At 43.3% G+C, this 18069-nt stretch overlaps 1 protein-coding gene across 2 annotated transcripts; it reads right to left on the bottom strand.

Moving 5' to 3' along the window:
* Positions 1 to 813: 813 nt before the first annotated feature.
* Positions 814 to 16955, bottom strand: LOC119232149 (schlafen family member 13-like). Of its 2 annotated transcripts, none has more exons than XM_037494069.2 (6): positions 16760 to 16955; positions 11900 to 12015; positions 9207 to 10270; positions 8181 to 8300; positions 3217 to 3940; positions 814 to 3011 (listed from the first exon to the last, which is right to left on the bottom strand). In XM_037494069.2, the coding sequence occupies exons 3-6, from the start codon at positions 10249 to 10251 to the stop codon at positions 2180 to 2182; spliced, it is 2721 nt and encodes a 906-aa protein (XP_037349966.1). In that variant the 5' UTR covers positions 10252 to 10270; positions 11900 to 12015; positions 16760 to 16955; the 3' UTR covers positions 814 to 2179. The 2 variants fall into 2 exon arrangements, with proteins under 2 accessions (XP_037349966.1, XP_037349964.1); XM_037494067.2 differs by having other exon boundaries at positions 16726 to 16955.
* Between the last annotated feature and the right edge of the window lie 1114 nt (positions 16956 to 18069).

The raw sequence follows: 18069 nt of genomic DNA on the forward strand, positions 1-18069 counted from the left end.
TGGGCTGTGAAGGTGGCCGCAGCCTCTGCAGTGCCGGTTCGATCCCCGGCCGCAGGCGAGGGTCCCACATGGCACAACAGACCTCTCCTGCTGCGCCCGCTGCTCCCCTCAGCAGTGTATTTTGTAAGTCTGCCTGTTCTGTTCCCTGCTCTGGCTCTGGTGAATTCTCTCACCCTCCCGTGCTTGTATAAATAAATAAATAAATCTTTGGAAAAGAAAGGTTTAGTGTTCTATTCTAAAATATTTCCTTTCTATTGTTTAAAAGTATTTTCTCTTTCTAAAAATATTGTGGCTGAGAAAAAGGCACACCAAATTTTGAGGGCACGGTTTCAGCTATGTAGTCATGTCCTAGAGCTGACTTGTACTACTCACAAGAGCAACTGTTCAATGTTCAGGGAAGTTGGGAACATGTTGATGTCACAGAGGCAGCTCAAACTTGGTCACAATGGGAAAGTTCACTATGAAATCAGCACTCATATTAATGGTACAATTTAACAAAAAGTTCGATTTAACAATGTTAATGAAGAGTAAATTTAAAGGGCCACAAATTCTTAAAACACTGTATAGAGAAATGTAGTGTAATTATATCTCTTGTTGCCTTTCCAAGTGTAGGAAAAGGAGGAAGGCTCAAGAAGTCTCCTCTGATTTAGAAAAAAAAAATTAATTTTCAGTTAAATAAAAGAATGTCCATATAAATATGAATAGCAAGACAAAAAAGTATTAATGATAGAACCACTCACTTGATTGTTTTTAAATTTTCTTAAATTTTATATATTTTTTACATAATTTTTCATTTTTGCACAATATGTGCATTTTCATCTTGGTTATAGTACCCATACAATTCCCACCACCCTTGTTTTGATCCTACTCCCTTCTCCCCACCCCCGTAGTATGCCCCTGGTCTATAGTTGCTTGTTGATTTTGATTTTTACTTTATTATAGTCTTTTTCCTGGCCCCTTATCTAGGTTCTCTAAATTCCTGCTATGAGTGAGGCTATCCTGTATTTTTCTTTTTTCTTTCTGGCTTATTTCACTGAGAATGATCCCTTCCAGCTCCAACAATGTTGCTGCAAATTGCATGAGTTTATCTTTTTTGATTGTTGAATAATATTCCATGGTGTATATGTACCACATCTTCTTGATCCAGTCATCTATTTTTGGGCATTTGGGTTGTTTCCATAGCTTAGCTATTATAAATAGTGCTGCTATAAACATAGGGGTGCAGGTGCCCTTTGGAATTAATGTTTCTGTGTCCTTTGGGTAAATATCTAAGAGTGGAATTGCTGGATCATGTGGAATGCCATCTTTAGCAGATTGAGGAATCTCCACACAGCTCTCCATAGCGGTTGGACCAGTTTGCACTCCCACCAGCAGTGCAGGAGAGTTCCTTTTTCTCCACATCCTCGCCAACATTTGTTGTTGCTAGTTTTTTTAATATGTGCCATTCTCACTGGTGTAAGATAGTATCTCACTGTAGTTTTGATTTGCATTTCCCTGATTACAAGTGATGTTGAACATTTTTTTATATGCCTGTTGGCCATTTGCATTTCCTCTTTGGAGAAGTTTCTTTTTTTGTTCAATAAATGGTGCTGGGAAAACTGGGTTGCTACATGCAAAAGAATGAAGCTTGACTACCACCTCACACCATGCACAAAAACCAACTCAAAATGGATTAAAGAACTAGGCATAAGACCTGAAACCATAAAATATATAGAAGGAAATATAGGCGAAAAACTACATGACATACACCACAGTAACATCTTTAAAGACACATCACCCACAGCAGTGATAGTGAAGGCAAAGGTAAACACCTGGGACTACATCAAATTAAAGAGCTTTTGTACAGCAAAAGAGACAGTAACCAAAACAAAGAGACACCCCATGGACTGGGAGAAAATTTTTGCACACAACACTAATGATAAAGGACTGATCACAAAAATCTGCAAAGAGCTGACGAGACTCAACAAAAACAAAGTAAATAATCCAGTCAAAAAATGGGCAGAAGAGCTAAAAAGAAACTTCTCCAAAGAAGAAATCACTCGATTTTTTCAAAGTGCCTTGAACAGGATAGAGCAACTCAGAAGCCAGTTATACCTTTTCTTTCATTGCTAGAAAGAGCAGTTTTATGCTGCAGAATACAATTCCTTTAGAAAACTGAAGGGACTGAGGGAATACTTTATCATGGCTTCTTAGATTGAGGTCTTTGCCTATTAGTTAAAATATATAGATGTTTCTTCGCCCTGGAAGCCAGACAGAGCAGAAGATTGTTGGTAACAGCACGCTCATTTGGCTGCGGATTGATCCCAAACACGATGGTTCTTTCCAGACCTGAAAACCTACGAATACTGTCTAACACAATGCAATTGTCTGTAACATGCAACGCGTCCTTAATCTGTACCAGCACATTAGATTCCTCATCCATTTGAGAACTGCTTCTCCTTCTCATTGCTCTTCGAAGCTTTTCTTTATATTCATCCACTACCTCAGATTTGCTGAGAAGCACAGCAATATGTTTGGGGGAATAACCATTCTTGAAGAAAACCCGGCATTTCTCTGCAACACAGGTCACCACCTGTTCTAAGCTCATGAAGTTTCGGAACTTAATCTTGCCTGAAACACCCTGAGCCCAAATAGCTTCACCGAGCATCGCCAGGGACCCAGAGGGGATGCTAGGTGGGGGATTTTTTTTGACCTCCTCAATTTTTTCTTGTAGGTAGTTGGCTATTGGATCTGCATTGCGGACCACTGTGTAGAGCTTTTCTCTTGAGTTCTGATCTGAGGGAGCAGGAAGGCCACTGTAGTACATGTGGGTGGTCTGGAAGTAGTCTAGAAAGATCCAGAGAATTCCTGGGTCATCCCTTTTTCTCCAAGTGATGTTTTTGGCCTTATCATACCACTCCCCATCTTCAGTACGGAAATTCTGAGCTTCATCAATAATGATGTGCTGAATATCTTTAAAGTCATATTTCATGAATGTTTTCCGGGTCACTGCCTCACAGATATTTTTGTGACTGTGGAAATTAAAACAACACATTCAGTTTTCTCCAATATATAAAAGGAATAAAAGAGAAAAATTATCATGCTTCCCTGAATACAGTACTATTGTCACAGATCATTTTACCATCTAACTCTTAAGAAACAGGATATTTGCTTTGAGAAGTGTGGAATAAGTTCACACTGAACCTTATTTGGTGACAATAAGATCCAACTGTTTACCTGATAAAATCCCTCAGAGGCTGGTTCTCACAAATGTAGAGAATGTTCTTTGTTTCACAATGAAACACATTCCTGATCTTCTTCATGATCTTTATGGCCATGATGGTCTTTCCTGAGCCAGGTAAGCCATGAACAAACAGTTCTCTGGTCTTGTAGAGGTTTTTTGACAAGATCTCATACTGTTGGTGCGTGAGCAGATTTAAGACCTCACAACCGAGCTCATCACTCAAGAATGACCTGAAGCCAAGCAAGACAATCACAAGGGACTGCAGCAAGTCTTCCATTTGCTGGTCGTCTGCCAGTTTATAGGACTCAGGGTAGTCAATTGAAGAATTTGAACCTGCCAAGAGCTCTGCATTGCCCTCAGAACCCAGGTAGAAGGTCTTGGTCATGATGCAGAGCTTCCTGGGGTACCCTCCCTTGTTTACCAGCTTCTGCTTCAAAGTAAAGGCAGTGTGGGTGCGATCAAACTGCATTTCTTTACCCTTCTCTCCCAGAATAGTGTAGAGAATGGGGTAGCTGTTCTGTGCTATCAACAGAGCATCACAAATGACTCCCTGCTCCTCTGGCAAGCTCAGGTCCACAGCCCAGCTTCTAGAAAGGATCAAAATTCCCTGGCAGATAGGTTGCATTTCCATATTTATTAATTCTTTTAGTCCTTTATGCTCTGAGCACAGCTCCTTCCAGAGGGATTTAGGAGTATATTGCAGAGGTCCTGATGACACTAGGCATGGAAAAAATAGAAAACACTTTAAAAACATTGTATTATTTTGTATAAATCACATATTACATTTAAGAGGGAGCTCCTCCCAATAATCGGAGAACTTAAGGGAAGTTCCTTCTAATTCATGTCTCTTTTTTTTTTTAAGATTTATTTATGGGCCTCCCCGGTGGCGGCGCAGCAGTTGAGCACTGGGTTGCGAAGCTGCCCGCGGCCTCTGCAATGCTGGTTCGATCCCTGGCTGCTCCCTGGCCACCGGAGGAGGGTCCCACATGGCACGCAGACCTCTCCTGCCGCCAGCTGCTCCCCTCAGCAGTGTACTTCAGTCCTTCTGCCTGCTCTGCTCCCCGCTCTGGCTCTGGTGAATTCTCTCACCCTCCCGCGCTTCCGACTATACCCAGTGCTTGTATAAATAAATAAATAAATCTATAAATAAATAAATAAATAAGGATTTATTTAGTTATGCATACAAGAACTGGGGTATAGGCCAGAGGTGCAGGGGGTGAGAGGATTCACCAGAAACACAGTGGGAACAGAACAGGCAGATTGACTGAAATACACTGCTGAGGGGAGCAGTGGGAGAGACAGGAGAGGTCTGCTGCACCGTGTGGGAAGCTCCCTGGCCAGGGATCAAACTCATACTGCAGTGGCTGCAGATAGTTTAGTAAGTTGTGTCTTAACCCCTTGCGCCCCCAGGGAGTCCTCTAATTAATGTCTCTTTAACCCATCAGGTGACATCAATGAAGTCACCCTTTTATGTAATGAAGAAGCAGAGAATGTCAACCAAAATGGAATTTATTGATCCTGAGAAAGTAAAATACAAGAATTCAATTACTCTTGCAGCTTATATTTTAAAAACTATCTGATAATGGGCCTCCCTGGTGGCGCAATGGTTAAGATGCAACCTATGAAGCTATCTACAGCCTCTGCAGGATACATGTTCAGATACATGTATCCAACTCCCATCCCTGGAAATTGGATGTTTCTGCAGAGTTTGATTCCCGGCCAGCCAGGGAGCAACCCACATGGCGCAGCAGACCTCTCCTGACTCGCCTGCTGCTCCCCTCAGCAGTGTACTTTGGTCAATCTGCCTGTTCTGTTCCCCACTCTGTCTCTGGTGAATCCTCTTACCTCCCCACGCCTCAGGCCTGTACCCCAGCTCCTGTATGCATAGATAAATATTTCTTTAAAAAAAAAAAAGCTTATCTGAAAAAAAAAAAAGGTTGTCTGAAAAAAAAAGCTTATCTGATAAAGAAGCTCTTTGATTAAAATGTGATGTAAGGCAGACCTAATACATTAATTATTTTGTCCATAATGAATATTCAGACATATAAGGACATTTGTATATCATATCCCACTGTCAGATCTCATCTTCAATATGTTCAGTTTATGAAGTTAAATAAGTAATTTACTTCCCTTAGAAATCTAGATTTCCTTTTCTAAGCAAAAATTCCTAGATAAAACTTAGCCAAAAATGTTTGTGGAGTAGAGGTGGGGTGGGGCGTGTTACCTAACATTGTGTTTGGTCTTGAATTATTATTTTGTGCTACCCCTGGTGGCTGACTCCTCACACCAGTGACTCATGTCCTCTACCCTCTTCCAAGAGAAATTACTCACTCTCTCTGTTGTTTTTTTTTATATTCTATCTAAAATGAAAATGTAATTGTTTTTATAGGTCTAGGTTCTCCATCTCTAAAAAGCTGGCCAGAGGTGGTCAATTACTCTATTGCCTTCTCCTACCCTCTCCACCCCCAACCTAATGCTTTGCCTGTAGTTGTCCAAGTTTAATGGCTTCCAAATGCAGCAAAACATCAGAGTCACTTGAGAAGCTTGTTCAAATACATGTATCCAATTCCCATCCCTGGAAATTGAATGTTTCTAAGTTCTTCTTCTTTTTTTAAATATTTATTTATTTATATAAGTACTGGGTACAGTCAGAAGCACAGGAGGGTGAGAGAATTCACCAGAGCCAGAGCAGGGAACAGAACAGGCAGACTGATGAAATACACTGCTGAGGGGAGCAGCGGGCATGGCAGGAGAGGTCTGCGCGCCATGTGGGACCCTCGCGGGTGGCCAGGGATAGAACCGCTGCTGCAGAGGTTACAGGCAGCTTCGCAGCCCAGCGCTCAACCACTACGCCACCAGGGGAGGCCCTGTTTCTGAGTTCTTAATGGTGGCCTGGGATCTTCATGTTTAACTACTGCTGATAGTATTTCTGATAATCAGCCAGATGTGGCAACTACTAAGCTAGAAGGCATCTAATAAGGCTCCCTGACACTCATTCCTTTTTTTTCTCCTTTTTAAAAAAAGATTTATTTATTTACTTATACAAGAACCGGGTTACAGGTCAGATGTGCAGGAGGGTGAGAAGATTCACCAGAGACAGAGCGGGAAACAGAACAGGCAAATTGAGGGCCTCCCTTGGTGGCGCAGCGGTTGAGCACTGGCATACAAAGCTGCCCGCAGCCTCTGCAGTGCTGGTTTGATCCCCAGCCACCAGCAAGGGTCCCACATGGCACGCAGACCTCTCCTACCACACCCGCTGCTCCCCTCACAGTGTGTTTCGTCGGTCTGCCTGCTCTGTTCCCACTCTGGTTCTGGTGAATTCTCTCACCCTCCCGTGCTTCTGACTGTACCCAGTGCTTGTATAAATAAATAAATAAATAATTCTATCTTTAAAAAAAAAATTAAAAACAGAACAGGCAGACTGAGGAAATACACTGCTGAGGGGAGCAGCGGGCGAGACAGGAGAGGTCTGTGCTGCACTCAACTGCCTGTGCCACCAGGGGAGGCCCTCCCTGACACTCATTCTTAAGAGGTTTATGGCCTTTCCTCTATTTGTACCTGGATTTACAAAACATAATCTTCCACAGATTTTTTTAAAAGATTTATTTTATTTATTTACGCTTACAAGAGCTGGGGTGTAAGCCAGAGGTGTGGGATTCACCAGAGACAGAGTGGGAAGCAAAACAGGCAGATCTGCTGAAATACACTGCTGAGGGGAGCAGCAGGGGAGACAGGAGAGGTCTGCTGCGCCATCTGGGTTAGCTCCCTGGCTGAAGATCAAACTCATGCCACAGTGGCTGGCGATAGCTTGATAGTTCTCAGACTTAACCTCCTGTGCCACCAGGGAGGCCCCCATGGATACTTTTTTTTCTTTTCTTGTTTAATTGCCCTAGCAAACCTATAAGGCCAGCATTTTCAGGGTAAGGAAGCCTAGCACAAATTAAATCACTTGCCCAGAACAACAGCCAGTGAGCAAATACTCTGGTTCCAGAATCTCTACTCATAATTCCTTCCCCTCCCCCACCATCATCCCTTATACTCTTTGACCCTTTTTTCTTTCCCCCTCCCTCTTTCATAACCCCAGAAATCTCATCTCATTTATTAATGTCCACTAGTTTTTATAAGTACTTTGGCTTTGTCAAATTGTCCACTGTGTAAATGTCCAATATTTGTGTTTCTCAATCTGACTTTGCTTATGACACATAATTTCCTCAGACTCCTTCTGTTTTGGTGTAAATGGTAACATTTTGTCTTTGTGGCTGAGTAGTATTCCACTGTGTGGATATACCATATCTTCTTTTTTTTTTTTAGAGGCATGTTTTATTTATTTATTTATTTGTTTGTTTGTTTTGTTTATACATGCACTGGGCACAGTCAGAAGCGCGGGAGGGAGAGAATTCACCAGAGTCAGAGCAGAGAACAGAACAGGCAGAAGGACCGAAGTACACTGCTGAGGGGAGCAGCGGGGCGGCAGGAGAGGTCTGCGCGCCATGTGGGACCCTCCTTACGTGGCCGGGGAGCAGCCGGGGATCGAACCGGCGCCGCAGAGGTCGCGGGCAGCCTCGCAACCCAGCGCTCAACTGCTGCGCCACCGGGGAGGCCCGATATACCATATCTTCTTAATCCAATCCTTTTCAAGTGGGCACTTGGGTTGTCTCCATAAACTAGCTATTATAAATAATGCTGCAATAAATATTCTAAAGCATATAATTCTTTGAGTTGATAGTTTCATGTTTTTCCAGTAGATGCCCAGGAGTGGAATTGCTGCGTTATGATATTTCCATCTTTTACTTTTTAGGGTTAATCCAGATAACTTTCCAAGATGGCTGCCCCAGTTTACATTGCCAAAATTATGTACTAAGGTTCCTCTTTCTCCACACGTGGTTTGCTTTTTTTGTTTTTAACCCAAATGTGTTAAATTTTCTCCCTTTCTCCTAATGTAAAAATTGGTTTGTACCTGGAAATAAAGCTTTTTGGAGAGCTTTTTTATGGTCAAGACCTTTCCTAGAATACACTGGCCTGCAACTTGGAGGTTTTTGGGATAAATCCAGTTGATTGTTGAAATCTTCAGCCAAATCTGAAAGAAAGAAAACTCATCTTACCTTATATGATTTCATTCCTCTCCCCTGAAAATGCAGTATAAGTTGGTGTCTATGTTCCATTTAACATGATACAATCTCTGGGCATACAGGCAGATGCTTTCAGTAGATGCCCAGGAGTGGAATTGCTGGGTTGTGATATTTCCATCTTTTCTTTTTTATGGTTAATCCAGACAACTTTCCAAAATGGCTGCCCCAGTTCACATTCCCAATAATTATGTACTAAGGTTTTTCTTTCTCCACACGTGGTTTGCTTTTAATCAAATGCGTTAATTTCTCTCCCTTTCTCCTAATGCAAAAATTGGTTAATACCTGGAAATTTCTCTGAACTCTATGTCAAGTTTCCCAAAAACTCACCACTGTAAAAGCCCTCCTTCTGAATCTTGATTTCTCCATTAAATACAATGCTCCCTCTATTAGGTTGGAATAATTATTTGCTTGAATTGCAATGGACTTAAAACACTGTCTTTTGAAATTTTTATCACCACATACACATGCACCTCCACTAATTACAACCAAAACAGACCTCACCCAACACTGACTCCTGTCTCCCAGAGCTGATCTCAGGCCAAATTGAGGTAGAAGGTAGTCATTATGAGATTACAGCAAATTCTAATAAGATCTAAAATAATGTATACTCAACTGAAAAATACAGTTCCAAACTATTATTTCCTTTCCTTCTTTTGGTGGGAAATCACCATTCACAGAATACCTGATTTTAACTTTTCTTCACTCAATAAAAGCTTCGCTTATGTGCAAGACATGGAGACTTAGAGAAAGCAAATTTTAACGTGTGTAAGGAGTTCAAAATTATAGAGAATGAAGAAGGACATGGAGAAGCTACAGAAGGAGAAAAAAACAGGGAAGAGCTTTCACTCTCTTACCTGGGCCTGTGTCCACCATCTTGTCAACCCATTCCTCAGTTGTTAGACAACAGACTTGCTTCTCCTTCACCACCCAAGAACTGGGAGCTTCTGAGAACACCACACAGCAGAATGGCTTCACTTTGATCATACAGAGATAACCGTACAGATTTCCATCCTTATGCACTTCTGCAATTTTTTTCTCAAAAAATTGATGATTGATTGGTGGATGCCCCAATAGTCGTAAAGAGCAAAAGTGGAAAGTGTGCAACTTGGAAATGACATTTTCTATTTTGTATTCCAAAGAGTTAAGGTCAACATTTTCTTTTGCACATCCCTGGACTTTCCTGCTCTTATCTTCCACTCCAACAAAAAGATAACCTCCCCTGGAGTTTGCAAATGCAGATACATATCCTGGAATTATCTCTTTCAGGTATTCTTGGATGCGTTTTGTAGAGAATTGCTTAAATTCTGCTAATTCGGACTCAGGAAAAGGCAGGACTTCACCAAATTCAAACCTGTTTCTTTGGAAGACAGAGATCAGATGCTCATTTCTGGGAATGTTAGTAGGTGGAAAGCCTTCATTAATTGGACTACGTTCTACATTCATTTTCTTGGTCTTCAGGAAATTGAATGCTTGTCTTGAATCCATGCAAAGTGTAGAGGTGCCAGATCTACAGTATAATGAAGAACTCAGACTGCAAATAGGGGGCTTTAGTGTCGAGGAAGTGTCACTGGTCCATGATTTAACAAAAATATAAAAACAACTCTTTTGTTGTACTGTCTCAAAGAAAGCATGCAACTCTGGAGACTGAATAAGGTCTCGCAAAGCCTGTTCTAAATCCAGTCCCATCTCGGATTGATTTTTCTCATTTGCCATTTTCACCAGAATCACTCCTCCTCCTGAGTTTAATAAAGCACATGCAGCTTGTTTGACTTTGTCCTTCTCTTGCGTTCTCTGGTTTTTCTGCAATTGCTTTCTGTTTAATTCACCAATAGTTACTTTTCCCACATTGATGACCAAGTCTGGGTAAAATGGCTCCACCTCCAGCAGGTAGTGATTCATTCTGATCTTGCAGCTGAAACTATTAAAATGTTTGCTTTATTTTGACTAAGAAATATACAGCCCCTTGCACACAGTTTATTCATCCATTTATTAGAAAATATTTAATTGTGTCTAATATGTGCTGGGGGAAGACACTAGACCAGTCAGTAAGATAGGAATAATCCCATCTCTTTAGGGGCTCTCTGGCAAGAGAGGGGACTAATTTGATGAGCATTTACAACCATGTGTGATGTGGGTTATCATAAGGGAATTATAGTAAAGGGATACCTGAAATAATCTGCAAAGCAGAGTTCAGTAAGACTTTCAGGAGGAGGTGATATTTTAGGTAAGACCTAAAGGATGCACTGGAATTGGCCAGGTGAAGTCATCTGCAGTGAAGCAATGGCAGCAATGGCAGTACAGGTGCGTCTGCACGTGTACTATGAGAGGAGACTATGTCAGTTTAGAACAAATGTCCAATGAATATCAAATTTAGGGAATGAATAAAAAAAGAAAACACTGCAAAGAGGATAATCATGAACAGAAGCGAGAGAGGCGGGAGGAAAACCAAGGAAATATGGAATCGAGGAAGGCCAGAACAAGGCCACCGACTGAGATTTTAAGGTCTGATGCTGCTGAGCAGGTGCAGCTTGGTGATGACTTGAAGGTGAGTTATCACTGAAGAACCTACAGGACCAAACATATGGTAGAGAGAGACAGCAGAGATTTCCTGGGTTCAAATCCCAGCTCTGCCAAGTGTTTGTCTTACTTTCCTTTCTCACAAAGTCCCATTATACCCTAAGGGCTTGGAATGGCAAGTCTAACTGGTTAGTAGGTTCAAGTAACTCTGGACACATGAGGTAGATGTTGAAGCAGTTGACAGAAGGAAATAGATTACTGAGCAGTGAAGACATTTAGGAGAAATTTGTTAGGTAAAAATGAAGGCTGGAACATTCACAACCTGACCTTTTTGCCTAATTTAGATCCTTGTATAGATACTTCTTTTTTTTAAAGATTTATTTATACCACGGGAACTGGAGTACAGGCCAGAGGTGTTGGGGGTGGTGGTGAAAGGATTCACCAGAGACAGAATGAGGAACAGAACAGGCAGACTGACTGAAATACACTGCTGAGGGGAGCAGCAGGTGAGTCAGGAGAGGTCTGCTGTGCCATGTGGGTCACCTCCCTGGCCAGGGATCGAACTCTTGCTGCAGAGGCTGCGGATAGCTTCATAGATTGCATCTTAACCCCTTGCGCCACTAGGGAGGCCCCATATAGATGTTTCTATTTGTAATTCTCTTTTGCTTTCCAAGACCAATGAAATATCTTTGCCAAGATATTTGTTAAATGTTCCTCCAGATATCTGGGGATTTCAAAATTAATTTTTTCCTTGTCCTATACACTTTAGTGTCAAAACAATGCATGGGGATAGTTTTTCATTGGTAACTTTTCAAAATAGCAACTGTATCTATTTAGATTCTTTGGCAGGCAGAAGATGCTCAATAATATCTCTTAGGTTTAAAGGAAAATTATCATCAATGACTTTTGCCAATTGTTTATAATGTTCCATATACATGGAAACACCTAGTAAAATAGAATAAACAAATAAGAAATTAACACTTCAGCAGTAAAAATCAGGGGGCTTATCAAGAAACTTTTAAAAACTCACCTGATTCTATTGGATTTATAGAAGTTTTCAAAGCTCCAAATGGTTTTCAGTTCCCAGACTTCCTACCAAGTCAGTGAATTAGTACCACCTGCTATCTCCTTCCAGTAAAATCAGCTCTGAAGGACAAACAGAAACACAGGAAGAGTGGGGGACAGGTAACAGAGCTCAGTCATTACAATTCAAATTCCCTGAGTTTAACTATAGAAAGCTGTGTGGAAGACCTTCAAATTATTAAAAATGGATCTACCACATGACCCAGCCATTCCACCCCTAGGAATCTACCCAAAGGACACAAAAACATTAATTCAAAAGGAAATCTGCAGCACTATTCACAATAGCTAAGATATGGAAACAAAATAGAAGCCCAAAACAGATGACTGGATCAGGAAGATGTGGCATATATATACAAAATGGAATATTACTCAGCAATCAAAAAAGATAAACTCATTCCATTCACAGCATAATGGATGAAGCTGGAAGGAATTACAAATCCCCAGAAATAAGTAAGAAGGAAAAAGAAAAATATCAGATGGTTTCACTTACAGGAGGAATGTAGGGAAACCAAACAAAGGGTTAGAGGGAAAAAAAGACAAAACTAGCAGGCAAATTATAGATCAGAGACATACAGCAAAGGAGAGGGAGGAAGAGGGATCAAAACAGGGGAGGGAAGAGCACAAGGGACTCTGATGACAATTCACAGGTGAGGTGGTGATCGGAGATATATGGGTATTACACCTGAGGGGAGAAATAAAATATCATACAAAAATGAACAGCAATGTAAGAAAATTAAAATAAATAAATAAGTAAGACAAATTCCTTGGGTTTAAATCCCAGCTCTATTACCTATAGATGATGTGATTAAATATACTTATTTAATCTCTCCTGTGCCCAAGTAAAGTAATGATGACAATGGAAACTCCCTCATAGAGGTGTTGTCAGAAGTAAATAAGGTAGTATTTGTGTCCACAGTATATGGCAAAGGAAGTCTATATTAGACTTTTCTAGATAAACATAAAAAGAAACCCAGGAAATGTGGGGTTGGAATGTGAGGGGCCAGGGAGAAACAGGTATGGGTGGGTGAGTAACCAGCATAATTGAATGAGAATAACCAGAGAAATTGGAAGCAACATCTCAGACCTCTAATACAGATACATCTGTTAGGTAAAATTGGGACAGTGCAGATCACACTCTGGGGCAAAGAGTTATGGGTAAATGAGTGGGGACTGTCTAGCCTTGGGCAGAAACTAAAAATATGAAACGAACTGAGATAGAATTGGCCTCTTGGGAAACTAAAATGAAGGAGCACTTAACCCTTCTTGCACTTTTCTCTTTTGTTTTGCACATCTTGTTGGGAGGGAGAGGTTTTTCTCATTTCTCCCTTCTTTAAGAATTATAACTTTTATGATAGTTCATGCTCATGGATTGAAAGAATCAACATTGGTAAAATGGCCATCTTACTGAAAGCAATGTACAGCAAAGCAACAGTATAATCCCTAGCAAAACCCCAAGTGCATTCTTCACAGAGACAGAAGCAAAAATCATGGAATTTATTTAGAACTACAAAATGTCCCAAAACAATCCTGAGAAAAAGGAACAAAAATGAAGAGATCACACTCCCCAACTGCAACGTATACTAAAAAGCAATAATAGTCAGGGCCTCCCCTGTGGCGCAGCGGGTTGAACCCCTGTGAAGCTGTCTGCTGCCTCTGCAGCGCAGGTTTGATTCCCAGCCAGACAGGGAGAAACCCGCATGGTGCGGCAGACCTCTCCTGCCTCCCCTGCTCCTCCCCTCAACAGTGTCTTTGGTCCTTCTGCCTGTTCTGTTCCCCGCTCTGTCTCTGGTGAATTCTCTCACCCTCCTGTGCCTCTGACTGTACCCCAGTGCTTGTATAAATAAATAAATCTTTAAAAAAATCAATTTCTACCCTTTAAAAAAAAAGCAATAATAGTCAAAAAAAGCATGGCCTAGGAATAAAACCAGACACAGATCAATGAAACAGAATTGAGAGCCTATAAATAAACTCACACAGGGCCTCCCTGGCGGCTCAGGGGTTAAAGACAGCACTATCAAGCTATCTCTAGTCAGTGCAGAACAAGTTCAATCCCTGGCATGCCAAGGAGCAACCCACATGGCGCTGCAGACCTCTCCTGCCTCACCCACTTCTCCCCTCAGCAGTGGTGAGTTTCAGTAGATCTGCCTGCTCTGCTCCCCATTGTGTCTCTGGTGAATCCTCACACCCCCTGCTCCTCTGGCTTACACCCCAGTTCTTGTATGCATAAATAAATAAATATTTAAAAAATATATACTCACACATATAAGGACAACTAATTTTGACAAGGGAGTTAAGAGCTTACAATTGAACAAGGAAAATCTCTGGACAAACACATGCAAAAGAATAAAACTAGGCCACTATTTTACACCATACACAAAAGTTAACTCAATTTAAATTAAGGATTTGAATGTAAGACCTGAAATCATGAAATATATAGAAAAAAGCTTAGGTGATATGCTTTTAAACACAGGCCTTACAGATATGTTTAGGGACTGGATTCCAATGACAAGGGAAACAAAAACAAATATAAGCAAATGGGTCTAAATTAAGCTAAAAAGTTTCTTCCCAGGGGGAAAAAAAACTATTATCAAAATGAAAAGCATTCTATGAATAGAGGATATTTGCAAATCATACATCTGACAAAGAGGATAATATGCAAAATGTATGAAGAACTCAAGTCACTCAACAGCAAAACAAACAAACAAACAAACAAAAAAAAAACCCTGATTTAAAGATGGGCAGAAGATCTGAACAGACAATTCTCCAAAGAAGACATATATGTAAACCACAGGCACATGAAAAGATGTTCATCTCTTATTATTAAATAATTGGAAATCAAAACAATGGGATATCACTTCCCATCCATGAGAATAACTGTTACCAAAAAGATAAGACATAGTAAATGTCAGAGAGCATGTGAAGAGAAGGGAAGCCTTGTACACTGCTGTGCAGTCATTAAGGAAAACAGTTTGGAGAGTACTCAAAAAATTAAAAATAGAAATTTCTTATGATCCAGTTACCCCACTTCTGGGTATTTACCTGAAGAATATGAAAACACTAATTCAAAGAGATAATGAATCTAGAGGATATTAATTCTCCAGAAGTCAGTTGGAATAAGTCAGATGGAAAAGACAAACACTGATTTCACTCATATGTGAAATGAAGTTCTTGTCAAAAGAAACGAAACTAATGAACAAAACAAAACAAAAATGAACTCTAGACTTTATTCAGGAAATAGTGGTTACCAGAAGGGAAGGAAGAAAGGATGTGGAGGAGGGTCTCCTTGGGGACCCAAGAGGTTAAGCACCTGCTGTGAAGCTATCCACAGCCTCTGCAGCACAAGTTCGATGCCCGGTGGGCCAGGAAGCCACCCACATGGTGCAGACCTCTCCTGTCTCCCTGCTACTCCCCTCAGCAGTGTATTTCAATCTGCCTGTTCTGTTCCCTACCCTGTCTCTGGTGAATCCTCTCACCCACCCCACCTCCCGCTCCTCTGGCTTGCACCCCAGTTCTTGTATGCATAAATAAATAAATCTTAAAAAAATTTTTTTTCTAGTAATCTCTAAAATCTGGGCAGTGGGGCCTCCCTGGTGGTGTAAGGGCTTGAGTGTCAGCATTTTGAAGCAATCTGCAGTCACTGCAACATGAGTTCGATCTCTGGCCAGGGAGGCATCCAACATGGCTGGCAAACCTCTCCTGTCTTGCCTGCTGCTCCCCTCAGCAACATGTTTCAGTCAATCTGCCTGTTCTGTTCCCCACTCTGTCTCTGGTGAATCTGCTCATCCCCCACACCTCTGACCTGCACCCCAGCTCTTGTATGCATAAATAAATAAATCTTTTAAAAAAAGAAAAGAAAGGAGGCAGATGAATTTGGTAAAAGGGATCAGTAGTAAGTGATGTCTAGAAACTAGACTTTTGGAGGGAAATATAGTGTAGTTTATACAGATGTTGATTTATAATGCTGTACACCTGAAACACATATAATATGGTAAACCCATGTTACTTCAATAAAAAAGAAAAAAATTATAACCACTGCATCTGCTAATGACAATTCCAATTCTGTTTTCTAGCTCCTAAAGGTCAATCCTTTACAGTGATTGGTTATGTGACCAACAAATAATTTGCCAACTTGTTTTCAAACTTTACAATTCCGAAAGCTCTGGAACCCCATGAAAACTGGCTGTGTCATTAGCATCTCCCTAGTTCCCCTCCCCAGCCCACCGGTAGGGAAGTGAAAAAAATATCAGGCTTTTCTGCCCTCCCGCCATTAGGATAGATGATGGATCCTTGCCGTCCTGAATGCATGCCTGATGGCGGGCACCTGGAGTGGGGTGTGGGCATGCATAGGTGGGCATACATGGGCTGAGACTGGGCTTATAAGGACAGCGTCACCGAGACGCCAGGAGAACCACGAGAGGAGCAGAGAAGCAGAGAGAATGCTGGAGAGCCTAGAAAGAGTGAAGACTTGCTGGGGTGGGAGGCCTGCCAGTCTCCCTACCCCCCCATCCCCCTCGCCTCCCCAACCCCCCCCTCGCCTCCCCAACCCCCCTCGCCTCCCCAACCCCCTCCCCCCCACCCCCTGCCCCCTCTCCCCCCCCAAACCCCGGCCCTCCCCCAACCCCCCCCAGCCCTGCCAGGTGCCTGGTAAATCCCATGAAAAGTCACCGAGGGCCCCAGGACTTCTCCTTTGCCGGTCTGCTCAGGTCAGAGAGATCCTGCTCCGTGCCTTCCTGCCACTACACCACCCCAGCCCACCTCTTCCCCGCACCTCACCCTCAAACCGCTCCCCTCGGCTTCCAAAATCCACCTTTTTGGCGATTAGCCGTTCAATCTGAGCCAGCAAGCGGGTCTTCTTGGCAGGACAGTGACGCACGGGTGTCGCCTGAGTTCCAGGCTGCTGCGGTCCCTGCCTCGGCGAGATTGGGTCGGACCGGGGCCCTCGGGAAGGGAGAAACGGGAGTTCTGAGATCCGAGCAAAGGAACGGAGACGCTCTCAAGTTCGAAAGCCGGGATCGCTGTCCCCCGGGGCGCCGCGTCCCGCCTTATATACCCGCGGTTCGCGCCACCCGCGACTTGCGTCACGTGCCAAGTAAACTGACCAATAGGAAAGCTGACCCGAGGGGCCCCTGGTGGCGCAAGGGGTTAGGACCCAACCTAAGAAGCTGTCCCAGGCACTGCGGCACGAGTTCACTCCCCAGGGACCTGCCCACAAGGCGCGGCAGACCCCTCCTGCCTCCAGCTGCTCCCCTCAGCAGGTTTTTCCCGTCAGTCTGCCTGTTCTGCTCCCCACTGTGTCTGGTGAGTCCTCTCACCCCCCGCATCTCTGGCCTGCACCCCAGCTCTTGTGTGCACAAATTAATAAATCTTAAAAAAAAAAAGGGGGGGGGCCTCCCTGTGGTGCAGCGGTTGAGCTCTGGGCTGTGAAGCTGCCCGTGGCCTCTGCAGCGCCGGTTCGATCCCCGGCTGCTCCCCGGCCACCAGAGGAGGGTCCCACATGGCGCGCAGACCTCTCCTGCCGCCCGCTGCTCCCCTCAGCAGTGTACTTCGGTCCTTCTGCCTGCTCTGCTCCCCGCTCTGGCTCTGGTGAATTCTCTCGCCCTCCCGCGCTTCTGACTGTACCCAGTGCACGTATAAATAAATAAATAAATCTTAAAAAAAAAAATGCTGACCAAGGGGTCTAGTAGACTGCCGCGCAAGCGCCACACTTTCCAATTACTTCTGAGAGTTTTTGATTCTTTTCTGCTTCCTGCCCCGCCCCCCACCCCCGCCCCCGCCCTGTCCTCCGCCTTCGCGCGGTCCCCTCTCTTGTGAATTACAGTTTGACCAAGAATAAAATTCCTGAAAGGAGTAAAGCGCTGCCCTGGCCCCGCGCAGCCGTGGGACCCCGCGGGCGCGCGTCGGTTCTTGAGCCGCTCACTCCCCACCTGCTGCCCGGCCCGCCCGGCCTGCGCAAGACTGGGGGGCGGGGGGCGGGGCGGCTGTGACTCCCACCGCCCCGAAAGCGGGTCTTGGAGACGGGGTAAAATATTGAGCCTCTGTTCGGTTCCCTGGGCTGCTTTCGCTGGGGGGTGGGTTGGTAGTTGAGCTGTGAGACTGGAGTGGGGTGTAAGGTCCAAG

This window comes from Talpa occidentalis, unplaced genomic scaffold (genome assembly GCF_014898055.3).
Source record: "Talpa occidentalis isolate TD23 unplaced genomic scaffold, MPIMG_talOcc4v2.1 talOcc4.7, whole genome shotgun sequence".
NCBI lineage: Eukaryota > Metazoa > Chordata > Mammalia > Eulipotyphla > Talpidae > Talpa > Talpa occidentalis.